The following is a 26,659-nucleotide window of genomic DNA, read 5'->3' on the forward strand; positions in this document are numbered from 1 at the left end:
TGTAAGCAGACTAAGTGTATGAAGGCTATTGCTTGACATTTTTTCAATAACAGAAGGTTGTAGAAGCTCTGCTGTTTGCCTTCATGTGAGAAAGCATAAAATACAATTTAAATGCACTATGAATATAGACTATAACCATTACCAGCACTACTGAACTATAGTTATATCACTCTTTTATGCTTGTACTATCAAACCCCTTCCATTGTTAGCATGGGATTGGTTTGCTTCCAACATGGATGAGAATTCTGTCCAGGAGCCCTATAGAAGGGCCTATACTTTATCATTTGTATTCATTATGTGTTGTTTTTCAAAGTTCATATTGAGTTCGGCAGTGATAATTTTTCTTTTTCTTTTTCTTTTGTAAAGATTTTTTTCAGGCATTTTTATTTGATAGTTGACAGACAGAAAATAATGGGAGAGAGAGGGGGCTGGGACATACAGTACAGGTCCGCCAGCCGGGATTCGAACCAGGGTCCACTGCGTATGTGGCATGCGCTCTTACCACTCGACCACCTGCGCACCTGATCATTTTTCTTTTAAATACAATATATAATTATGACACAAAATATGTTGTAAATATCAGATAATACAGGCGAGGCAAGCTTGACTGAAAGGACAGTTTTGGTTTTGGTTGCAGGCTTCTGCTGTGTTTCAGCATTTAATGTAATAAACAGTATTTAGTGGAGTTCCCAATTGAAATTCCAGCAAATCATGTATAAAAAAAAGTAAAAAATTCAAAACTAGAAAGATACCAAGGTTCACTCAGGTCACATGTTGGTGTATGTCCTCTCGTTTGCACTGGCCCACACTGCCGTCACATTATCTGCTGTTATTGCAGTAAAACTGAGATATAAGAGCATTTACCTTGTTGGCCTTATGCAAACCAGAATTTCATCTCACAGACATGACTGACTGCTGGGGTAAAACAGTAAAGATTTTGTCTGGTTGCAACCACCCTAATGGGGCTTTTTCATTACGCAGTTCTAGAACTACTCAGCTTGACTCTTTTTTTTTGCTCTTCCATCAGGGATAGTACCTGGTATCTGGTCCTTTTTTACCTGCTCTGACGAGTTTCCAAGTGAGCCGAGCCGATACTAAAATGTGATGTCAACATACTGTGGGCCACTGATTGGTCAGAGAGTGTCGTCATTGGAAGAGTCATAAGTGTGAAGTCCCACACAAGAATCAAAACCCGCCATTTTTAAATACCGGCAACAATAGTTACAGCGAGTTTCACACCAGTTAACATGGCTCCTATGCTCAAAACTAAAGCGTGGTCCTTCAACGAGGTGCAGATTTTCCTGTGTGTGGTGGCAGACGAGACGAGACCCCGCTCATGTTGAGGAGGTACTATGAAGTAATGGAAAATGACCTACCTGGTACCAAACCGAGTCGAGTCGCGTCGAGCCAAGTAGTGCTAGAACTGTATAACTGTACTGCACCCCTGCTATACATTATTGGTCCATAAACTTTCCAGTGTGGACCAAAAAAAAAAAATCCAAAAACACCTGAGTCAGCTATATTCGCTAAACAGACGTTGTGGTTGAAAGCTCTGATGAACAGAGGATCTCCGAGCCAGAATAACTTTAGTTACACATACTGTTTCCAAAAATCAAGAATGAGGTCTTACAAGTACATATGTGGATGAATGCATCTATTTGTTTGACATCAGTAAGATAATTACCACTGGTATCAAACAAAGTGACAATTATTATGTTAAGATTTCACAGTGAGCACAATCCAAGAAAAAAACTCTGAATTTCTGAGATTAAAGCTACTCTTACCTTTCTTGCATTTCACACAGCACATTGAAAAAACTTGAACAGCAACAACCCCTCCTCCCTCCTACAGTATGTCCCACCCCCATACTCCCTTCCCCTCCGCGAACGCACACTACAATATTGATGACCAAGACAATGCATATGCATACACACATAGTCACGTGAGTGGACGGGTTGTTACAGCGGAAACCTCAACAGGAATAAACATAAATGTATTCTCTAACCATGTGTTTGTTATCTTAGCTCAGAATCACCATATCATCCTAAGCATCCAGACTTTGAAAAGACATGGCAAGAAACTGGGTCTGTTTCGGAGAAAAACCCATACAATGTCAGAGAATATACGAGTTTATTTTTCATAAATTTGAAGGAGTATAACGGAAGTGAGTGGATGTGGATGTCCAGCAATTAACGTATGATCAGAAAAGTGAAGAGTAATAAATGTGTGTCCGTCCTGTTCAAACAGCGGAGCCTCCGTGTTTTTATTTTATAACCTATGTAAGTATGGGTGTCTATTATATCTCCTTATTACTAAACCCAACTGAAAAGCACAATTAGATCAGTTCTTCCACGGCAGCATAATGCAGGAGCGACTTCTCTCCAGTGTTGTAGAGGTGATTGCTTGGCAGAATAAAACACCTTTTTCCCCAGTTTTTTTCTCGCAAATTTGTGAGTTTTTTTCTCGAAATATTACCAACCCCCCCTTCTCCACGTCAGAATTTTATTTTATTTTTTATACATATATGGCCCTAATACGCCGTCGTAAAATACATCACAGAAACTAGATAGAAAATATGATAACACTTGTACTTTGTGTTTAGTGAATCAAGGATATTTGAGGGTAAATTCTTCATTCCATATCACAGGACCTGAGAGCAAAAGCAAGAGAAATGTGTAGAAGAAAGGAAGGAGGAACATTGGAAAAATAATACACTGAAAGGGGCATTTAAGACACAAAAAACAAACAAAAAAATGTTTGATGTTAGACAAAGTTTGCTGAATCAGAGTGGAGAAAGCAAGGTTGAGCTTGTGTTGCTGCTATTGAGACTGCTTCATAGTTTGACTGAATTATATTTCATTACCACTCCATTATTCAGTTGGACTTTTTTTCCCCTCTAGCTTTATTAGTCATTTTAGGGGTGGATGATGATATGTTGTATGAATTAATACCTGTAGCTGATTTGGAGAGTGAATCATTTTTTCTGGTCTTCGATCTGTCCAAATTTGGATTCAGGACACACATCGATATTGAATGCTCAGGCTGTGTCCTTACACATTTTGGAAAAAAACAAAAGAAAACTGTGAATCATCCCAGTTTGGAGATAAAGGCTGAGTTAAATGACAGGGGTGATATTCAGTTTTCCAGTAACTATAACTTGGCATCCACTGAAAAGAAGGGACATTTTCTGTTTTTATTGCTATTTCTGTGCCTCTCAAATTAAATTTTGAATAATATATATGAGTTATGCAGCTTTCTTCCTGTCACATGAATGTTTGTTTATTGTATGAATATAATATTTGGTTTGGAGACATGTAAATACCCTTTTGTGCTTGACTGTATTATTGAGCCTGTTAATATTGCAGGAAATAAAAGTAGTGGAGGAGGTCTTAGTGTTCGAGTTCCAATTATAGAAATTAACAAGGGTTAATGAGCTATAAGCTAACATGGAAAATGAAGGTTTTCAACTTCAAACCTAACCTCTCTGAACTTGACTTTTTGCAGTTCATCACGTAGAGCAACAAAGTAAGCCTTCATCCTAAACATTAATGTTGATATGAATTATGCCAACTTGAAAAATTAAACATAACTGCAGAGGAAAAACAGGTAGATTTAGAGGTAGACAATATAAAATAAGAAGTCACCTATGGGCCAGAGAAGCAGTTTGTTAGGGTGGACTTAGAGACCGAAGCCTGGGACACAAAGACAGGGGAGGTTTAAAGAATTTATTTGCAAATTATGTAATATGTGATTTATAGGGGAAGTTTGGGATCTTCAAGTGGGCAGGGGAATGAGCAGTTGAGGTCAGTGCAGTGGCTGGTGATGGGTCCGAAAAGCTGGAGGCAGGCACCAGGGAAATGACTGGAGTAGAGGTGAAGTAATTCAGTTGATGAGGAGCAGGTGAGTATGAACGACTGGGAGTGGAAAGAGACACAGGTGAATGGAGACTGGAGCCAGCAACCAGAGAGTGGAGAAGGACCCGTCCATGACAGCAGCCTGACATACATGACAACACAGACACTGATAGGGAATGAGACAGAAACATTGCGGGAGGGAAACACTAGGAAGTAGTAGATGTGGAGGGAGCATCCATGATAGAGTGTAAAGTAAGATTTGCAGGAATCTGTTGATTAAATTGTAATGTTACTTGTGTGCAAGTGCAAAGGACTTAAAAGTGCTTTCACACAGCAAGTGGTTGCCAACATCTAACTACTCACCAGTACAATCTCATCATGTTGCTAAATAGAGGAAATTGTAAGTTTTACTAACTAGTCAATTTTGTTTTTTTGACACATACTTGATCATACTTTGAATTTGACGTTTCTCTGTTATGGTTTCTCTTCATTGATCTGTTTGTTCCCTGCTGGTGAAGAGGTGTATTATAAAGGGAAGGTACCACTAAAATCAGCTCCTGCATATTTCCCAATTTGTTTCCCTAGGTATAGTTGCCATGCTCCCTCAGTGGCAAGTTGAAAAAGCTGAACCATCATGAGCTCTAATGGCAGCAGCAAAGAGCTGTGCCTGTTAATGAGAGCAGCAGCCACCCCCTCTTAAGGGTCGTTCACACCAAAAGCGTCTGACGCGAATTGAGCAGCAAGTTTACATAGAAAATCAATGTAAATGGTGCGATAACACACAATGTCATATCAGGTGGCACGGATGGAGCGTCTGAAGCATCTGAAGCGGCGTGAATAAAGTTGGAAAAATTTAACTTTTCAGGCGACATCGCGCCGTGACATCCAATCAGCGGCGAGTTTCTCCCGACGTCACATCCGTGACGCAAGCACGGATGAAGCTAATGAAGTGATGATCCAAAATTTTTAATTTATGATCAAGCGGCGCGATAGAAGCTTTTGGTGTGAATGCCCCTTTGCAGCCAGCACTTACCTTAGTGGCATGGCTGCCTTCATGTTTACACTGAAAACAATGGTGGTGGCAGTAGCAATCGCTTTTGGTTAGAAAGCACCTTAAAGTTGTGATTACTAGTAAAGGGACATTGTTAGAGCCTTGCTACAATAATAGCAACCCCCCCCCCCCCCAAAAAACAAAAACAAAACAGCAACAACAACAACAACCACCACAAAACCATTAGAAACATTATAGTACTCATTGGGTTATTATCTTCTTTGGTACCATGATTATCCATATCTGTTCTGCACAAATATGTGGACAACGGAATACTTATTTCTATGAAGCTACTTTTTGTCATGGCAAGTTCTAAAAGATTTTCAAAGGATGATGGTTTTAAATTATACTCAAAGCTACTATTGGTGACACAAGTTGCCTTAGAACTTGAGTTCATTCTTATTGGTTGATTGAAAGCATTTGTGGTTGTAGCATTTGTAGCAAGAAAGTACAAAAGTCATTTTGTGCTTCTGTTATCACAGTGGACCAGGTCACTAATTGAGTGAAGAAATGACCTGACATAACATAACTTGTCGCCCTTTGCTGGGTGTTGCTGTCTTTATCATCTGTCTTTATCTCAGTCTTCATCTTTATATCAGTTGCTACTGTATAATGATTTGCAACTGAGAGCAGTAGAAAGACTCACACTGGGATATTGTAGTCACTTTGTACACTTCCTTCACCACAGTGCATTGAATGTCCCACCCATGGTTCTAATTGATTAAAGAAATTAAAAAACAGAGGTACATTTTTCACATCATTTCTATCACTTATAATGACATTGCACTCACCAATGTAATATAACATGGTGACATCAATCAACCATCAATCAATCAATCTTTATTTGTATAGCGCCAAATCACAACAAAAGTAATCTCAAGGCACTTTACACATAGAGCAGGTCTAAACCGTACTCTTCAGGTTTTAATTTTAATGAGACCCAACATTCCTACATGAACAAGCACTTGGTGACAGTGGCAAGAAGAAACCTCAGGCAGAACCAGGCTCAAAAGTGGGAGGCCATCAACCATCAACCGGCCACTGGTTGGGGTAGAGAGGAGAGAGAGGAAGGATATAAGAGAGATAAAAGCACATTGAAGATCAACATTGAAGCTAGAAGGTCCGGGACTGGAATCTGTCATCCGGACGTCTACAGGCCCAGATTACCTGTGAGACGAGAAAGCACAGACAACTCCGGGGAAGAAGTTTAGGTTATTGAATGCATTAATATTACATGAATGTTATTGGATATAGATGGATGGAGAGAGAGAGAGAGGAGGAGAGAGGAGCTCAGTGCATCATGGGAGTCCCCTGGCAGTCTAAGCCTATAGCAGCATAAACTAGGAGCTGGTCCAGGACAAGCCTGGCCGGCCCTAACTGTAAGCATCAGTGAAAAGAACTCAGAAAGGGTCAGAAATAAAGGCCCTGCACAGTCATTATCTTTTCACCTGTTTGCGGTTTGCTTTGACTTGTCAAAGCAGGAAAAGCACAGGTGGAATTAAAACACATTAATGATGGCTGTATTGCACCTACATGAGCCAGTTCCAGGCTATTGTGGATGGTCATTCACTGACATGGCTTACTGTGATAGGTCATTAAATGGAACCATCGTTAGTGTTACTATATGAGTGCTACTGCAGACCTTTCATCCCAAATGGAGGTTAGACTTTTTAACAAAAGCATACAATGTAGCACATAATGTTGCTGTTGTTTGCTGTCTGTGGTAAAATCACTCCCCACTAAAAACATCACAGCTGTGTTGCGCTTGCACTTTACTATAGCCTCAGGTATATTTCCTTTTACTATACTATACATCTTTTTATACTAAGTATTTTTATACCATCTTTTTATGCCATCCAAGAGCGCCTTTTCATACAATTTGTCCTTTTTTACTGGTCAACCAAATCAACTGTTGAGTGCAATTTTACTGCTTGCATATTTGTATATGTTCAATCTTTTGGCATTTCTCTCAACAGTCCTGCAATTTTAGACATTGTGTGTGTCACCATTGTATGTGTGGCATTAATGAAGTCTACTGGGTCTGAGACATGTTCACTGGACTGTGTGGGTCAATAGAGATGGTGCTTAAGATCCAAAATACATAAACTTCTCTTGGAAGATTACCCACAGTTCATAGCAAGCAACAATATAAAAGTTGGAGTCATGATAATAATAATACTAATAATAACACAGCCTATCTTCTCTTGGTAACAGTGCATGTCTGTGTCTGCCTGTTGCAAAGGCCAGGCTGTGTGTGTGGGTCTGTACATTGTCAATGTTTTTGTGAGCTTTTCATCTGCTGTAGTGCTGTGATACAGGGCCAGTGTGTAGCAGTGTTTTAGGGCCAAATAACAATTGATCTTTTGTTGCTTTTGGGTCATTTTATTCCAAGTCAGTCAGGCAGTTTTCTTGTTGATTGTGTATAATTTGTGCCAATGTATTGCTCTGGTGCTCTTTAATAATGGATGGTGATAGTTTCAGGACCAACTGACTTAGGGGACTCCTTTCTATGTGTTCCTCTTGGCTTTTTAAAGCCAGATGGTGAGTGTAGGTCACTTGTTTTAAGGTGCTGCCAAAACTTGAAATGCCCTTTTTGCCTTTCCTTTTTGTTCCTTTATCGCCAATTCCAAATTTTCTGTTGATTCTATTTAATTCTTAAATATGTGTAGTTTGTTTGTGTGGCAGAATATTCCTAAAATATTGAAACTTTGGTGAAGGCCTTGTTTTTATAGGTGACAGCTGAACTAGATCATTAGCATACAATAAACATCTCTCTCTCTTTCTCTCTGTGCAGAGGCAGAGCAGAGCAGCAGTCCCAGTCGTACAGGAGTGGGTTCTGATCAGGAGGACAGTCGAACTGCCACCATGGGTAATATAAATTGTGAGAGTTTAGAGAGGCATTTTGTTCTTCATTCTATATAAGAAGATGTACTTTCTTAAAGTGATTCTGTAATATACATGCACATGCATAATATGCATAGTGTTTTTTCTGCCTGTATAAGCTATTTTTTTCTTTTTCTTCATGGTCTGTCTGTAATTGTCTTTTATTAGTTTGTCCAATAATATGAACAAATGCAATACATACCTAGTACATAACAAGATTATCAACATTCCCAGTTCGATATGATAGAAGATACATTTAGAAACCAGAAATTGATACCAAGTCTCAAAGCATATTCAAAGCAATGAATGAATGAATGAATGAATGAATGAATGAATGAATGAATGAATGAATGCCTTTATTGTCATTGCATGTTCACATACGACGAAATTCACTGTCTCTCCTAAAAGAAAACTGTTTCATTCACTCTGCTCAAAACACACACTCACATATGCACACATAAATAGAATAACATTAGGAAGAGTAAGTTGAGTGTGATCAAGAAAACCAAAAGCTCTCTTTCATTATATTTGTTTTGATGTCTCACTGTCAGATACACGCCTCTGTGCAGCCCTCAGAAGCATTTATCACATTACGCCAAACCTGATTGGCTGCTGCCACCTGACTTAAATACCTCATGAGGACGATATAGCCTATTTCAAGCTAAACATCTCTCCTCAGCAAAGCGTGCATCCCATAGTGAGACATCTCACTCATATTACTCAGAGAACCGGGGTAATGTAAATAACCTAAAGGTCATCACCATTTTATGGCGGTACCACTTGTATCCTTCTTACAAGAGGCTGAAGCGATAAGGCAACTGTTAATGCAGAGACTGGACATCATTGACGGGTACCACTTTCATTAACAGCTGGTGGGGAGCACTGGTTCCCTGTTAGGACCACCGCTGTTGGATTGTGATATAAGGCTTTCAACATATATATATTACATTTTGTTCAAAAACCCCATATTGTGCATAGTGTGAGTCTTTCTCTTGACTCAATCACTGTGTCACACAATACAAAACAAATCCAACACTCAGAGAGGATAGAAAACAAAATCCATCAACAGAACAGAATTGTCCAATTAAAATGACACATGGCTTTGTATAGGGGACATACAGTGTACAGTGAACGCACAAATAAAAGCATGAAGTGCCTGGACATACACCATTCATCAGGTAAGTTATACAGGATCAGTATCTGAATTGACCGACATTAGCTAACTGCTGCTTCGCTATGACTCACACACACAAATGCAATATTAGTGTCTAACTGCTGTTGTGTGTTCTGCAGATGGTCCAGAGTTCCAGGACAGTTTTGTAACATCAGGAGTTTTCAGTGTCACTGAGCTGGTCCAAGTCTCAAGAAGTAAGTCTACCTCACCTTTAGATTGTGCCCAACTCTTTACCCAACTTAACTTAAATGTATGAGTTTGAGATATATTGAACATGTCACATCATCAGGCAACTAAAGGCGGTTGTATGACAGAGGGAGGGTTAAAAATACTGACAACTATCAAATTTTGATATTAATGTTCTTAAACAAAGTACTTTGACTTACATGAAATGTCCATATTTGTTATCTTTTGCAGGTCAGACTCAAGTGCAAGCCTCGTATAGTACATAGTGTATTGGCCATTACAAAATGAAAAAAAACATGCAATTGATTGACTGATTTGTATCATGCACTTTGACATTTTGCATTAAATTGGCTGAGGGATAGAAACACAAGTATTGAAAAGCAACTTTCAATATGTAGGTCATAATCACAGTGTGTGTTCTCTGTGTGTGTGTGTAGCTCCAGTAGTCACAGGAGTAGGACCTAGTTTCTCTATGGGGGAGCTGCAGGGTCATCTGGCCTATGACCTCAACCAGTCTGTCAACCAGCCAGTCAGCCTCAGACGATCACTGGCCAGCACTTCATCCAGCGGGTAATCACACACACGCTGGCAAACACACACTCACGCATGTATAGACACACACACACAGTCACGCATACACAACACACACAAACCAAAGGTTTGAATAGTTTTTGTGTTAACTCCTAAACTAAAAGATCTAAAAAAAATAAAGATCAGTGTTTAGATTTGATAAGATCTATAAAGGAAATAGTTAAAAAGACCATTACTAATTAGTAACATTTTAGGCCATTGACCCCAACAAAACTACTCAAGAAAAGACCTGTTTTTTTTCAAAGCTTTCTGCTTTCATGACTTCCCACCATGAAATTGTGATCCTAAATATATGTGTCTGTATGTGTGTCTGCAGAAGTAAGCGTCATAAGTCTGGCTCTATGGAGGAAGAGGCCGACAGTCCAGGAGGGGACTATTACCACTCACCTTCCTCTCCTGCCAGCAGTTCTAGAAACTGGACTGATGACATGGAAGGAGGTAACAGTAAGAGAACAAAAATAAGAATAATGGTGACAAGTGTTTGATTAACTGACACAAATATCATTTATCACTACAGCATAAGTATAACTGAATATTTTACTGACAGTCTGCCAGCTTTACTCAGCTTCAACACTGTTGATCCTTATTGATCCATACTGAAGAACCATACCAGGGTTTGTTATGTTGCTCTGCCATTCACTATCACTAGCACTTATGGTGACATGGAACAAGAGATACTGCTAATCTACAAATCAAACACATATATAAAATGATGAACTCACACATTCTTAATGACACTCACAGGACATAATTGTGTACAATGATCTAATGCTTACGTAACATTATTGGTACTAAAGTATAATCCGTTTTCTGTCAAAACAGGAAAACGATAAAAGGAAAAAGCGCTGCCTTTTTCATATTTCGTTTTAAAACCAAAAACGGAAAAACGTTTTTGGCTGTCATTATTAAAAAACAAAAAAAACAAAAAAACAAAATTCAAATAACGGCCGAAATTAGTTTTTTGCAGATCTCTTTTATCATTTATTTGTTTCTTATTTCGGAATGTAACGAAGACGTTTGTTGCAAACAACATTGCGACCCTTGTCCCTGGCTTTTCTACATAATATAACTACCAAGAGTTTATCAATTAAATTGCTTGCCCAATAAATATTGACATTTTCAACCTTCCATTCATCTTACATCTGTAGTTAGATGTAAGATGTAGTTACTGCCTCATGGCGATAGATAGATAGATAGATAGATAGATAGATAGATAGATAGATAGATAGATAGATAGATAGATAGATAGATAGATAGATAGATAGATAGATAGATAGATAGATAGATAGATACTGTAGATAGATAGATAGATAGATAGATAGATAGATAGATAGATAGATAGATAGATAGATAGATACTGTAGATAGATAGATAGATAGATAGATAGATAGATAGATAGATAGATAGATAGATAGATAGATAGATAGATAGATAGATAGATAGATAGATAGATAGATAGATAGATAGATAGATAGATAGATAGATGGATGGATGGATGGATGGATGGATGGATGGATGGATAAATAGATAGATGGACCTGGATGAGCCGCAAACTCAGTTACAATAATTATGTTATTATGACGGTGTAAACCCCACTTCCGCTTCCAGCCCGTCTTCGTTACATTCCGAAATAAGAAACAAATAAATGATAAAAGAAATCTGCAAAAACCACATTTCGGCCGTTATTTGAATTTTGTCTTTTTGTTTTTTGTTTTTTTAATACTGACAGCAAAAAACTTTTTTCCGTTTTTGGTTTAAAACGAAATATGAAAAAGGCAGCGCTTTTTCCTTTTTTTTGGTTTTCCTGTTTTGACAGAAAAACAGATTATTAACTTAAATTCACCAATGTAAATCAAAATCCTTCACTGAAACTCTGACATGCCAGTTAATTTACTTACATCCCACACTTATGGCCATGAGCTTAGTGCAGTTCATTTTATTTGTGCTACCTTTGACTTGATATTGACTTGTGAGGTTATTTTGACCTTAAGACTCTCTTTCCAACTTTTTCCAACATTCACATTTTAAACTGTCTATTGCAACTACAGTACATAAACCTAACCATGATTTAGTTACACAGTGCTTTGGAATGTTCATTCATTCATTCATTGATAGAAAGGTAGAAACGATGAGGAAAATTAAACACCAGACAATTTGAAAATGCCTACCATTAAATGAATGAATGACATTCAATTACTGATGCCTCAGTAGATAAGTGTTTCTGACCAATCAAGTATCAGAACCAATATCAATTTAAGACCTGTCCTCATCCCGACTTGACACTTTATTTCCACAGCATGTCAAGAGTATGGGCACATTGGCTGTCTGGAGTTCTGGGAGTTATCCCACTAGGCCACTTTACAAATTGGGCCAACATATCTTAGTGCAATGCACACCACACGTCCTCAGGTTGTGATCATGGAATGTGTAGTATGTAGTCATAACTTTAGCTTTCGACACAGGTGATTTGTCTTTAGATACTGTTGGACTGTTGTGTGGTGTTAGTCTCCCAGTGGTGTAGTCAGTGAGGCTTCCTGTTTTCATGGAGGAGGTTTGGGGTTTGAGTGTTAGCTTAATATTTACTCTCTTGCTTTGTAGCATCACAGCATACCATCTCTCAAAACTACCTTTAATTTTAATTAATAATATCAAATTTTCCAGTTTCAACTTTTTAAAATTATTATTCAAATATTAATATTGTATTGGAGGTGGTGGTGGTAATAATCAATGTGTTTACTCTGGTCTTAACAGAATCCTTGGTTTCTTGGTCCAGTCTGCAACACTGTTGCACCACAAAAACCAACCACACCCACAAGTGTTCTGACACACACTGGATTATCACTGCAGAAAAGGGAGGGATTTAAGCACTGTAGGACAGCAACACTAAAGTTTTAGCTGCTGTTAAGTTGCTCTTCAAACCAACAAGTTAACAATTAATGGGTTCCAATTCCTTTGGTTCCAATGCCTTGCACCACTAAATGTGTGTCTGCATGTCTGTTTATCTTTGAGAGAACCAATTGAAAGCCAGCGATGTGAGTGTGGCATCCCCAGCTAGAACAATGGCCAACTCTGAAAATGATGGTTCATGAAGACTTTATTGCCAATGCCAATACACACAATACTGCATTCACAAACACACCGTAGGCAAGGTTGTCCCCTATTGCCTCTTCTGTTTGCTATGGCCATTATATAGGCATCTGGCTCTGCAGGTAGGAGAATTTTAAGGTTGTCATTCTCTTGGGAGTTAATGTGTGAGACTCAGAAATTGTTCTTTCATGTGTTGGAACCATTATCTATTGCAGAATTATGCTTTGCAGCTCTTGTGCAATAATATGTAATGAGGGAAAATAACACAGTGAACAATAATTTGAACAATAGTTGAAGACTATTGAAGAATATTGAATGAATAGTGATTGCAATACTAGACTAAAGTTAAACATTGCCATTTACAGTGAGTACATTTCTTTGTTGTGAGGACATTTTGGCTGGTTAAAAATTGGTTTCATGATTAATGTTAGAATTGGGTTTAGGCTAAGGTTGGGTTAAAGCATTGATTGTGATGATTAAGGTTAGGGTAAGGGCCTAGGGAATGCATTATGTGAATATTTGTCCTCACAAGGGTATAAAGACAAGTGTGTGTGTGTGTGTGTGTGTGTGTGTGTGTGTGTGTGTGTGTGTGTGTGTGTGTGTGTGTGTGTGTGTGTGTTTTAGGTCTATCTCCTCCAGTGAAGAAGACAGAGCTGGACAGTCCATCTCACCAGGAAGACTCACCGAGACTGGGGTCCTTCACTCAGCACCACCGGCCAGTCATAGCTGTTCACAGTGGTCAGTAGCACACATACATGCACAAACTTTGCACTCCCAGAATCCTGAAAGTTGATATTTTACTTCAATAACAAGAAAAAAAAAAGAACAAAATATGATTTGTTGTTTTTTCTCTTTCTCTCTGTCCAGGTCTGTCACGGAATCCCCACCCCTCCTCATCTCTTCATTTCCCATCCTCTTCTTACTTCCCCCACGGAGCAATCCGCTATCCTCCTCACTTGGCCCAGGATCCCTTAAAAGATCTAGTCTCATTGGCCTGCGACCCTGCCAATCAGACCCCCAGTTCAGTGAGTACAAAACAATAGCTCTAAGAAGAGTATGCCACAGAACTATAAACACTCACCGATCTTCTCAACTACTTGCTTGTTAACATATGTTTCTTTGCACAAAGATCATCACTCTTTTCTTTTTAGCCGTGGTTCCATACTGTGTATGGCAGTTTACAGACCACCCAAATGATGTGCTTCTTTTATTTAAGATATTTACTACAATAATAGAGGACACATTATAGACTTTGTAATAACCTACGGCCTATCTACTAATGTCTCTTCTGTTGTAGATATAGGTTTGTCATATCACTTCTTTGTCTTTTTTACAGTCAACTGTTACAGTCACAGTTTTATACAACAGGACATTCCAAAACAAATTGTCAAGAAACATAGTCATTTATTGTTTGTGTGTTGTGCGTGGATCAGGGTGGTGAGTAAGGTGTTTGTGTTGTGTTTTTTTTGGTGGGGGGGGGGGGGTGGGGGGTGGGGGGGGGGGGTAGTTTTGATTGTCTAATAATGTAGTAATAATGTGGTATTATAGCACATTACATACCAGTAAATGTTGTTGTCTGTCTGATTTTTCTAGCTGAATGGCAGCAACCAGGTGAAAGTGCCCAGTCACTACATCTCCTCTCAAATGTTGGTACCTCCTGGACCAGCACCCTCCCTGGCTCCTCCCCCATCCTCCCTCCCCAGGCCAACACTGTCTGCAGAGTCAAAGGCCACTCCCACCTCCTCTGATGGGGGAGCAAACTCCCCCACATCACCCAGTGAGTGGTCAAAACACTAACAAAATATACTGATAGTATAGATGTATGACATGACACATACTCCATACAGTATACGATATACATTGCCTTCAATTGGGTGTTAGAATAGAATAAGTTACTGTTTATAGTCCTGTATTTGTTTATATCCAAGAGCAAAAAAGTTCAGAAGACAGATAACACAAAAGGTCTACAGGTGTAAAGGTTCCTGGGGGGTATTCCAGACTGATGGTTTGAAAAATCCCAAATTAAATTGATTCCTACAGGAAAAAGTGTATAATATATAGTATGTATACTAGGGGTGTCACGATCTGGATTGTAAATCGAAAATCGATCGAAATTACCTCACGAATCAACAGAGGAATCAAAGATGTAGCCACGCCCCCAATGTCACGTCCAGCAGGCGAGTCAAGAGGAGAAAAAAACACATGTGCAGAAATGCAGCGAGTCAACATTATCTCCTCTAACCTGAACCTGCAACCGGTAAAAACCGGCAACAGCTGATAGAGGAGACGTATCAACCAAACTCAAACTGGTTGTTGGTCCGGTGGGGGGGTGATAGGTCTAATAAGCATCAACACAGAGCTATCAGGACGCTTTGCTCTCACACACTCTGCATTGATAGTCACACAAACACACACTCTTGCTCACTTGCTGCAGATTCCAGGAGATTGTATATAATTGGCGGGCGTCAGGGAGCCGCTATCAATATGAGGACACTCCTGGAACTTCTGGGAGAGTTGGGATGTCTGCACTAAAGCAATAACTAGCGCTATAAGGGTATTTGTAGCACCAGAGATGCTACTGTTAGGACACTGTTAGGACACTGTTAGGATACAGTTAACACACTTCATTGTTCAGGGATGTTTATGGACATTAGGCTGTTTTCATTTAGTTTTTGTTTTATTGTGAACTTGAATATCATCTAATATGAAGAGTGCACACTGCAGTTACTAAAGGGTCACTACATGATTGACTGCTGAAACAAGTCATTGTTACATTATATTCATTTTAATGAATGATTTAATTTTGACAGTAAGGCCTTAGTGTGGTACATTACAAACAACTGATGGACATTATATCACTTATGACTAGTCTAAAAATGGCATATGCATCTGTGCTAAAAGGACCCAAAAGAGATTGAGAATAAAATAAAATCAAGGATTTGGAGAATGGTGACACCCCTATATATTTCCAGAATAACTCAGTCAACCTTCACTGACTGAGCTTGATGAATTTGACCCCAAACTAAACACATTCAGGTAAAAAAAGACACAGCGGCTCATCAGTGTGTGTCTTATAAATCAACTGACATAGTTACAGTAATACATGTATAGAAGTTACAGCTATAAAGTTGTGTCTTGACTTGATTATTCATTCACTATAAATTAAATGTTCATTATCAACAACATAAATTGACTTGTAAATATCATGTTTGTATCAAGCTTGATATAGTTTATGTCTATAGAAATCTATTGTTATCCACAAACTATTAAAACATTAAGGAACCATATGTTCCAGATGTGTAGTTCCTTTATGTTCAACAAACAAAGAAATGTAAACACAAAACTACACCTCTGGAGCATGTTCTAGTGAAATCTGCCCAACGCAGAACTAGTCTGCACAGATCTAAACTACAGCTGCCGAGTGGTTTCAGTGTAAAGTACGTTGTTTGATGATGATACATGCACGATATACAGAGTAAATGGGCCAGCTTTGCTAAGAAAATGGTTAGCATCAATTTGCACTGTGGCTTTATCATGTGATGATTTAATCTTTGTGCATTCCGCACCTGATATAGGCAACAGCTCATTATGCAAGACTGACTTTCAGTCTGAGAGTGAAATATAGCTCAGTAAGTAGTTCAGCAAGTTGAGAAAATCACTTTTATCAATGGAGAGTAAGACAAACAAACCTTGTGGGATAGTATAAAACTGATGGCATGACATGTTTCTGTACCTTTAAATCAATCAGTTGAAACTGAGTCCATGTTTTAATCACATTAAAATATTCCTAACAACCTAGTTGTCCTAACAAACCACTAAAGACTTATCTCACCTTGCATTTAGTTGTGACACATTTTACAGAGAGAGAGATGAGGAGTAAGTGGCAAGTCCAGCAGATCAGAGTGGAACAGATGGAGGTGGAGATGGTGTTAGAGGTGGTGGGGTTAGAGTGATGTTACTACCGAGCTCATTGTAATGTCCGAATTAAAAGACAGAGCAGTGCCAGTAGTGATATCACAGTTAATAATGATAGTTCATATGTGAGTTCACATGATTCACTTTTACAGCTTCTATCTTTACAAAGACTGAATATTGATTCCAATATACCCTGCATGCTCTCTTCACTAGGACTAGCTCTTATTGTAACTATTTTCCCCTGTGCAGTGTTGATGTATGTATGTATTTTACAAACATGGGACTAGTTATACTATGTAATGTACCTAAAACAATTCATTTTAAAATGTCATTCTTGATCTTGGCCAGCTGTTGACAAAGCAACATAACCTTAAAATCTGTTTGGTAGCTGTTCTGTAGCTTTTGATCATATGATGATGAGACTGATATATGAGTGAAGTAGACCATTGTGGGACACGCCAAGGCTGAAGTGGCAGTCGTAAATGATTTTCTGTCACATTATGTGAACATGAGATATTCTGAAGAGCATTCCAGCTCTCTGCTGGGGCTCAGCACACACCATTCTATTACATACATGCTAAGCCCTCTAATGCTCATCACTATTGGTATATTCCTCCAGAGCTCCACCTTGGCAGCCTGAGACAGATCTTTGCAGTCACTGCCCAATCAATAGGTATGATCCATGCACTATAAAGCACCAGTGCACCCTCTGTTTTGGTTCTTCTTTTCACTTAACCATCTTAACAATGAGTACAGTACACAGCACTCAGTGAAATCTTTGTCACCCTCCAGTGTCGCTAGCTGACATTTCACATTCAGCCTACCATAAATGGTGAATGGTCTGCACTTATACAGCACCTTTCTAGTCTTCTGACCACTCAAAGAACTTTAATACTAAGTCACATTTACCCATAAACACACATTCATATACTGAAGGCACACACACACTCACACACTGCCATCCAGAGCAGTTTGGGGTTCAGTATATTGCCTAAGGACATTTCCACATGCGGCCTGAAGGAGCTGGGAATTGAACCACTGATCTTCTGATTAGTGGAGCACACTGTGGGCTCTACCTCCTGAGCCACAGACACCCCAATTCCATTTGCCTGGTGCTGGGAAGGGATGCTGACAAAGATGTCCAGTGTACCTTGGAAGAAGTGCCATTGTTCCTGCATCCTCTAAGGCAATGCTCCATACACTTTCCACTGCTAGTCTACTGTAGCTCAGGCTGCATCAATAGCTACACTAGCAGGATAGCATAACCTCATCCATAAGCCAGTTAGCACTGATATCTGGCTTAGTATGAGCTAGAAAACACTGCTTCTCTTGCTGGCTTTTTCAATCCTGATCTAGGCAATCACATGACATCATGTCAGAGGTTGGGGCCTCCTGTTGCCATTGCCCTTGCATTTCATATTTTTGCTAGGGGCACCACACCCGGGATGGGATTACTTCATCTCACCAACTCATGTGTTGTCAGTAAAGGGACAATATCTGTTTATTCTTTCCTGGCCTCTCATCTTATACACTCTTCTCTACTGTGACCTTACGCTCGCTATGTGTTCACCATGCTGGATGCAAGCCACACTCAGAGAACTGGAGGTACACTCAGGTTACTGCTAATCTGAGTATTCCCTTGGTGAGGAAGCCTGTGTCGCACACACTGATCTCTGTATCATCTCATGTCATGGACATAGGGCATGTCTCCATGACGAGTGTCTTGTCTTTTATATAATTTTGGACTAACCCTGCAAGCCCACATGCTGTGTGTCACATGCAGTGTTATATTCCCACGCTGATAAGGAGGTGGTTAAGGCAAGTAATACTCTATCTCTATTATAATCTCCCACCTTGTCTTGCACCCTACAGTGGCAGACACAGCAGCACACAGCTGTGTTCCAGTATGGTAAATTGATGATGATTCTTTTTCCCTCTTTGAGGAATTGGATTACAACGAGAACTATGTTTCCACTTTCTTGCCTCTGTCATTAATTGACTGTCAACACCAGACGCTCTGTGGCTGTGACGTCAAAATTGTGTTGTGTGCCCTAACCCCTGGGGGGGATATCTGCCATAACTTTTCACTATTCTGTTTCCAACCTATGATGGCAATTATTTAAACTTATGTTGGTAATAGAGTGAAGACCCATTTCCTGGTGAAAATTACATTCTGTATATATTTGGTGGGTGTTTCATGTTTTATTTTGGGCAGAATATGCTGCTGGTTATGAGAATTGAGCTATGCGACCCTCTGATTTCCCCCTGCAATGGAGAAAGGTTCCCTGGGGAAGATTTCCTCTCTGTTTGCAACTCCATCAGTATTTTCTGGAGCTTATATCTCCATGTGCATGATCCCCACATTCTACATGGAAATGAATCAGATGATCATCCCCTCTCCGTAGGATGCTTGGGATGAGGCACATTCTCCTATTTGCTGCCAATTCCACTATTCTGAGGCATCTATTCCTTCTTCCAGCTCCATTGGGACTGCAGGAGGACATTGAGGAAAAGGAGCCATCACTACAGTTTTCCTAACTGAGGAACCGGCAGACTGCTATTGTGTGCTGTGACATGTGCAGATACATTTACCATATGACAGATGACTGTCTCTACCTCTAACAGGTTTACCACAGGAAATGCTATGCTGCCTCAACAAAGGTTTCCCAGTGCTTATGCCTAATTTTTCAGGTATATGCATGTTTTTTCCCCCAAAGTGTGTAAAAAATGATGACACTAGCCATCTTATAGTCAGGGTTCAGTAGTTCTGCCTTACATTAAGAATGGCTATTTCTCAACCCATCATTAAATAAAACTAAAGCCCAAATGTCTCTGGTGATTTGGTGTCATGTGTTAGGACATCACTCCAACCTAACTGATAACGCTTTTCCAGCAAAGCCTGTATTAGGTCTCATGCTCCACCTGGATTCATGCATTACGTATGCATGTATAGGATTAATGTCTTGCATCTGCAACAGCGAGTGGAGACAGCTGCTTAGATTTGGGTGGAGATGGTTATTACTCTGATCTGACTGAGGTCAACTGCTCAGCTAGTCGTGCATCTATTGACATCCACACAGGGGGCCTATAAGCATTGACTGTGTACTTCTAGAATTGCCACTGAATGATGACAGACACTTCTTTTCACCACTCAAGCCCTTTACACTGTCACCTTCTGGAGCACACCTAGTTGTCTATGTCAGGTGGTAGGCCTGGGGGGAAGGGGTTATTTTCCCATCGTTGTACATCCATTTTTCGGTATACTTACTTGACAGATGGGAATGGGACACTGCAGTGCAGTGTCTGTCTGGTGTAGAGTTGGCACTAGAGTACCTGGGCACTAGGTGGTCCTTAGACCTGATTAGGATGACATTATTTGGAGCTGCCTCAGCACTTCATTGCATTCAGGAATTGTGCCTCATGACTTAGACATTGAGAGGGGGATGTTTCCTCCCATGTTTCCATGCTTGTGCGGGCTACAGGCTTTCCTCTGTTCAGATCTTATGTCCTGTTGTTGCACTTTGCTGTTGCTGGAACAACAAGACAAATGTCAGGAAGTCTGACTGACTCTATCTGCCAGACAGTGAGCCAAGGTGGTTCCATTTTCAGTCCAGTGGCTGGTTCATTGGATTGACGATGCAGATCGCAAGGGCTAGGAGACGTTCGGCTGCACACCAGGTGCGTGTGCACTCTACTAAGAGCGTTGATGATGGCCCTATGCAGTGGTGTGTCAGTGAAGACATCTGCCTGGTTGTGTCACATCCTTCTAGACATGTGTGGCTCAGGAGGTCGAGGGGGTTGTCCACTAATTGGAAGATTGGCAGTTCTGGCCCCTCCAGTCCCTATGTCGAAGTGTCCTTGGGAAAGATACTTAACCCCAAATTGCTCCCAATAGTTGCACCAACACCCTGTGTGTTAGCTTCCCACCATCAGTGTGTGAGTGTGTGTGTGAATGGGTGAATGTGACTTGTAGTGAAAAAGTGCTTTGAGTGGTAAGAAGCAGGGGCGATTTTTTAGACCCTTTTGATCTGATCCTCACCCTAAATTTGATCTCAGCACCCCTAAAAATAAAAAAAATACCGTTTTTTCCTATTAATTATATAGGGAGACTGAGGCGGCCCACAGTCTGATCCACTTGTGTCTCTGTCTTTGATGCACACAGGGGGGCTCAGCTACGCCCCCGCTGAGACAGAGGAGTTAACCTCTGTTATAGTTTGCTGTCATTTCTCGTCGCTGCTCTCCGGTTGCTACTGTATTCCGCCTCTCTGTTCTGTGCTAAAGGTACGGACACTGAACAGGGGGACAGAGTTGCTCCGCCAGTAAGCTGCTACAGGTGTAGTCACAGTTTCATTGGTGACCGTGTTAAATGGTGACTTTCACGTAGGTGTTCTCTTAAAAGCCTTTATTAGTTTAATCCTTTTTAAATACATACTCATCAGTGTTCACTATCTAAGTTACGCTAAAGTTAAATTGTGTTCAGAAGACTCATTCACCTCTTGTAATGTATCTTGTAATGTAAGACAGTCACCACTTAACATGGTCACCAGTTAAACCGAGATACCGGATCGACTGACGCTGTGGTCGAGCGAGCTAGAGAGTGAATGAAGTGAGGGAGAGCTGACATTAAGAAAGCTGGTGAATCAGATCAATAAAACGTTATTTTCTGGTTGTTTTACAGCGGTTACGTTCAACAGCACAAATAAACTTCCCCACACACCTCCAACTCAACCCTGTTGTGCTGTTTAACAGCACACTGCAGCGACATTATCCTGGTTTGGTTGGTTCAGTTTAAAGAAGCAAAGTCTTAATGAGAGATCTTCTTTATTTCCATCTGTACAATAAATCAACTCTGATCCTGATCCACTGATCTGGAAGTCAAGTCTTTAGTTGATAAGCAAAGACAGTTAGTTTAGTAATTTGAAGAAACACAATGTAGAAAAAGATATGTTTGGTTTAAATAGTCCAATAAGTGCTTAAAGGACATTTTTTATAGTTATAACCTCAAAATAACCCCCCAAAATGATGAATTTGACTTAAAAATGTGCAAAAAAATATTTCCAGTGGAACATGCCCCCGGACCCCCCTAAAGGGTTGGTTTAAGGTCCATCTACCATAGTCTCTTAAAATTCTGTGGGAAACACTGAACTATTATTGTATTTTTTTAAACACTTGTAATGTGTTCAAATTCTCATTAGGAGCTGAGTCCACCTAAAGTTCTGAACCTACAATCCCCCCTGGTAATAAGACTAGAAAGGCGTTATATAAGTGCAGTCCATTTGTGTCTCTGCTTGGTGCAGTGTCTGGGGGGGGGGAGCCGTCTAGGTCAGATTGCTGCCTTTTTTGGTCATTTTAAGCTCCTATCCTAGGAGTATGTGGTTAAAGGCCCTGGTGACAGATCAGTTGGCCTCTTTTCACCCAATCTGTATGCATAGATTTGGGTCCAGTTGGGAGTACATCACATCCCCAACAGCCTTCTGATTATGATTATATTGATGATTATGCAAAGCAAAGCTTGTTGGGCAAAACAAGTACAAAATAGAAAATAGTAGTAAATTATTGGTTGTTCTAATATGTAAAATGATGGTTACCATTGCAGTTGTGATATCACATCTGCTTGACTAATCATAATAAAAAAAACTGTAGACATCTTCTGAAAGTACCTGAAATGTACATTTAGTTTAACCTCCTGAGCAGGTGTCCCAAGCGTGGACAGAGGAAACAGAAGCAGAACCTGTGACAATGGCCACATGTTACATTTTGTGAAGTTACTGCAGTGTAAATGGATTAATAGTAGCAGATGTTGGTTCTTTGTGAATATAGTGTCTGGCAAATTTGCCAGTTCCACAATCTGGAATACCTCTCAGGTCAGATGTTAATATATCAGCTGGGTGGAGTTTGTTATCATAACTGCAATAGACGAAATATAGAAAGAGATGAGCTGGGCAGTACTCTGTCAAGTGTAAGGTAGACTCACCAACATCATATCTGTTGCCTAGGTGGTCTATTGAGTGTCCTTGAGTACAACTTAAAACTATAAACTGAATGAAAGTGTCCACGGTGAAGTGAACCTTTTTCAGCAGTCCAGCAGATCAAAGATATATAAGACAGGATGGTCCAGTGTCTCAGTAAGGGGGGCTTAGTGCTCTTCACTGCTGTAGCTCCTGTGTAATAAGGGCAGATTCTTGAAGATTTTGTTAAAAGTAGTGCCACATGCAACTAAACAAGACTGATGTTGTTAACGCAAACACCCTCAGCATACTCAGCCCCTGGGACCCCCCCTGCTAATCGCTCCTCCTTCGTTGGAGTCACGCCTCGAGATCCAGGTGGACTCTACCAAGCCCAGGTTAGTACAGCTCATTTGACATTGTTAAATTCAGTTTAGGGGGAATCAGTTAATCCTTTAAACCCCAGATTATAGGAGGGTTAAAAGGCTTGAGAATCATTAAAGAAAAAAACATCCCATTTACTCATAGTGGTACCTAGCCATGCAGATAGTTTTGCCTCTACAGGAGGGGGGTATCTCTGCCTATGACTTCTGCCACAACCAAAATACAAGAGAGGTGTATAACGTGGCTTGGTGCTTAACACAAATGATTTAATTATATTTTACCATTTTAACCACATCAGTCAAGTCAGTTTTTGTGCTAAATTATGATGACTGGATATAATGTTGTCACTCGCTTTTTTTTGGGCTTTTTATTCATGTTTTATTTTCTTAAACAATTTGTGTTCATGACTTCATAAAAGTATGCTGTCTCTTTGACACTGTTATAACTTTCAATAACAAGTTAGTTGTCGATGGTCTAAATACAGTGATATTGGCAGTCTGGCAAATAAAATCTAAAATCTGTCAGTAAAACATTGGTTGTCAGACAATGAGTATTTTTTGGTGGTTCAATGTGAAAATCATGCATCAGTCAAGCAGCTTTTAGGTAGATAAGTGGGTCAGTTAGTGTCAGGGTGTACAAGTAGGGTGGTAGAGAAGTGGGTGGCTACAGCAGGTACTGTGGTAGTTATAGAGGCTTGTGAGTGGATGTACAGTACCAGTCAAAAGTTTGGACACACTTTCTCATTGATATGAATGGGAAGGTTTGTCCAAACCGTTGACTGGTACTGTAGGTAATTTAGGTATCAAAAATGTGTGTGCATATACAGTATACATTATGTGTTGGTAATATGGTATCGTATAATCTGACTTTGGTCACCACAGTTACGGTGCGAGAGAGGATGCTCTGCTTTGCGAGGGAACACTGCCGCATACTGGAAGCAGTTCCACTTTGCTGAATAGAAAATTGGCCATGTGTGTAACATGGCCTTCCTGTATTGCTTGTGCTTTTAATGTCTTTCCGTTTTCTGTCTGCGTGTTGTGATCGATCTCTGAGTTGGGATACATTCTATTGTACTGGTGGACATTGAATTAACTTAAGTAACAGCAGCTGTTTCTTCCTCCCCCTGCTGGCTCAGGTGTGCCACAAGGCCACATCCAGCTCCCCTGCACAATCTACCAGTGTGGAAATCACCCAGAGCTGCGTTACTACTGATAGACTTTAGTGCTTTCCTCATGATAGCTGTAATGATCTCCTGACTGTGGCTGTTACCAACACAGCCAGTCTGCACAAATGATCCAACTGCTTGAATTATGATGTCCTACACTGCCACACAACTTTGGAGTCTATCCAGCTTCCTAATTACACCTGACAAAGGGTTTTAAACCTGCTGCCAAGAGTTTGGGATTTTAAGAAACAGACCTTGTTACATCCATTTAGGCTCACACTGCAGTTTCATTGTGGAATATGGAAGCAATACAAACTTCAGCATCATTGTTGGAAACATTGCAGACTACCCTATACCAGGCAAGATGCAAAATATGGATTGGATCGGATTGGATCATTGTATTACAGAGTTTGCAAAGACTTTCATCCTCAACTGCAACCACTGAACGATTTAATACACATTCTCTTGCCAATAAATCCCTCCCCATATATGACCACATCTTGGACAATGGGCTTGATTTCAAGTGCCTAACTGAAACCTGGCACATATCAGCGTACTACTCTGTGCCATCTTGCCTATACTTACATGGAAAAAGCCTGCAGCTCTTGACTGTGGTGGTGGTTTAGCGATCATAAACAGGGTTGAACTGAAACTGTCTCTCTTGCCCATGCCTGATCTACTCAATGCCTTGCTTTAAAATGTTATCCTTCATACTCCATGATGGCACTGCGTGTTTACTGCCCTCACAAACCAAATCCATCTTTCCACTCTGAGATACACATCATCCTCACCTCACTATCTTCCATATCAACCAGCTTTGTCATTGTCAGTGTCAAATGCTTTTTCAGAACTGGAAAATCACTGACCCAGCCATCATGACTATGGACCTCCAGCACATCACCTGCCCAGCTTCTGCATGGACATGTCATCAGCAGACGTTGTTATGATAATGTTGTACCCACCTGTACTACCCCCACGCTCTTCTGCATTCATTTCACGTCTCAGCAGATTTTAAGGAGACAAAGGCCTGCATGATCACAAATTTCCTCCAGTTAAGCAGCAAGAAAATTGAGGCTATTTTTATTGGCACCCAACATCAGATTCAGTATTTACCCATACATCATCTCACCTTTGATGGCCACGACAACCCCTTTCGTCCTCAGTCACCAATCTGGGTGTTAGGTTTGACCCTCGGCTTTTGATGACCATATAAGACATTTGTGCAAAACCTCTTTCTACCATCTGAAAAACATCTCTAAGCTCTGTCCCTCTCTAACCCTGTCAGTTGCAGAGAAACTTGTCCATTTCTTCATCTCCTCAAGACTGGATTACTGCAGAGTCCTGATACTCACATACAAATCCATCAATGGACATGTGCCTCCCGACTTAGAGGAACTGATCACACCACAAACTCCACCTGCACCCCCAGATCTGCCATCAGCTTGCTCCAGTACCAAGCTGCACCAGCTTGTGGAACAGCCATCCTAACCATCTGAGGGCAGCACAGATCCAAGTGTCTTTTATAAAAGGCCTAAAAAGCCTTCTATTGAGGAAGGATATTTCATCGTAACTCAATAGTTTCTTCATGTTGTGTGTTCTATGTTATTTATACTGTACCACTTTGAGTTTCACTATGAATGTAAAGTGCAGTACAAATTGAATTTATCATCATTATTATTATTAAAGAGTAATGCTGGGCCTTCTTTGTTAGATCGCAGTTTGGATTGTGTCATGCCTGCTGCATTGCAGTGTTTCTGCTTCAGAAACAGCTCAGCCAATACTGCTGAGCCAGGAATCCTCTCTCACTCACTCCCTCTGTCTCTCCCTCTCTAAATTCTAAAGTTTGTCACAACTAAATGCATGGTGAGCAAATTTCTTAGTGGATATTAGTGACAACTAGGTTGTTATGGATATTTTAATGACAATGTAGCCTGGTCACAGTTTCAGTTTGTTTTGTTTTGATTCTTGAAATTAGCCAAAATTAACAGGAGAGGAAATTATGTTGCAAATTATAGCTTGCATGTCGCATATTAGATGAAACTGTCCCCTGAATCAAAAATATTACAGAGCAGCTTCATTATGCTCACAAAAACAAATGCAAAATACTGACAAAGTATCATTGCTTGCATTTTGTTGCATGTCACCATGTTACATGGTGAGCCTAATACAATCTAAAACTAACCTAAGAAATCTATTTCAGACTGTTCAATTTATATTTTGAGGCATGGTGGACTGTGACAATGAATGCCTTGTGGATGGTACTGTATCAGAACAATGTAAATAGTAAGCAAGCAGGGACATGTAATTAACTCACATAAGCTTTGACCGTAATACGTTTTGTATTTATTCATAAATGATCTTAAAATAGTTTGTTTTTTGCCTATGTGGTACAGTCACTGTATGTCTGCACTGGCCCCCATCAAT

The 26,659-nt window shown here is 40.1% G+C and overlaps 1 protein-coding gene across 7 annotated transcripts in view; it reads left to right on the forward strand.

Annotated features, from left to right (window-relative positions):
- Positions 1 to 26,659, forward strand: part of nfic (nuclear factor I/C) — a 69,483-nt gene that overhangs the window by 30,452 nt on the left and 12,372 nt on the right. For 2 of the 7 annotated variants that reach the window (XM_062423656.1, XM_062423662.1), the window contains exons 5-11: positions 7,700 to 7,786; positions 9,082 to 9,156; positions 9,586 to 9,718; positions 10,056 to 10,183; positions 13,451 to 13,564; positions 13,694 to 13,851; positions 14,420 to 14,603. In XM_062423656.1, the coding sequence (XP_062279640.1) occupies positions 7,700 to 7,786; positions 9,082 to 9,156; positions 9,586 to 9,718; positions 10,056 to 10,183; positions 13,451 to 13,564; positions 13,694 to 13,851; positions 14,420 to 14,603 (879 nt within the window). Of the gene's footprint in view, positions 1 to 7,699; positions 7,787 to 9,081; positions 9,157 to 9,585; positions 9,719 to 10,055; positions 10,184 to 13,450; positions 13,565 to 13,693; positions 13,852 to 14,419; positions 14,604 to 22,995; positions 23,085 to 26,659 lie in introns of all 7 variants that reach the window. The other 5 variants (XM_062423659.1, XM_062423661.1, XM_062423657.1 and 2 more) reach the window with 5 other exon arrangements.

This window comes from Scomber scombrus, chromosome 8 (assembly GCF_963691925.1).
Source record: "Scomber scombrus chromosome 8, fScoSco1.1, whole genome shotgun sequence".
NCBI lineage: Eukaryota > Metazoa > Chordata > Actinopteri > Scombriformes > Scombridae > Scomber > Scomber scombrus.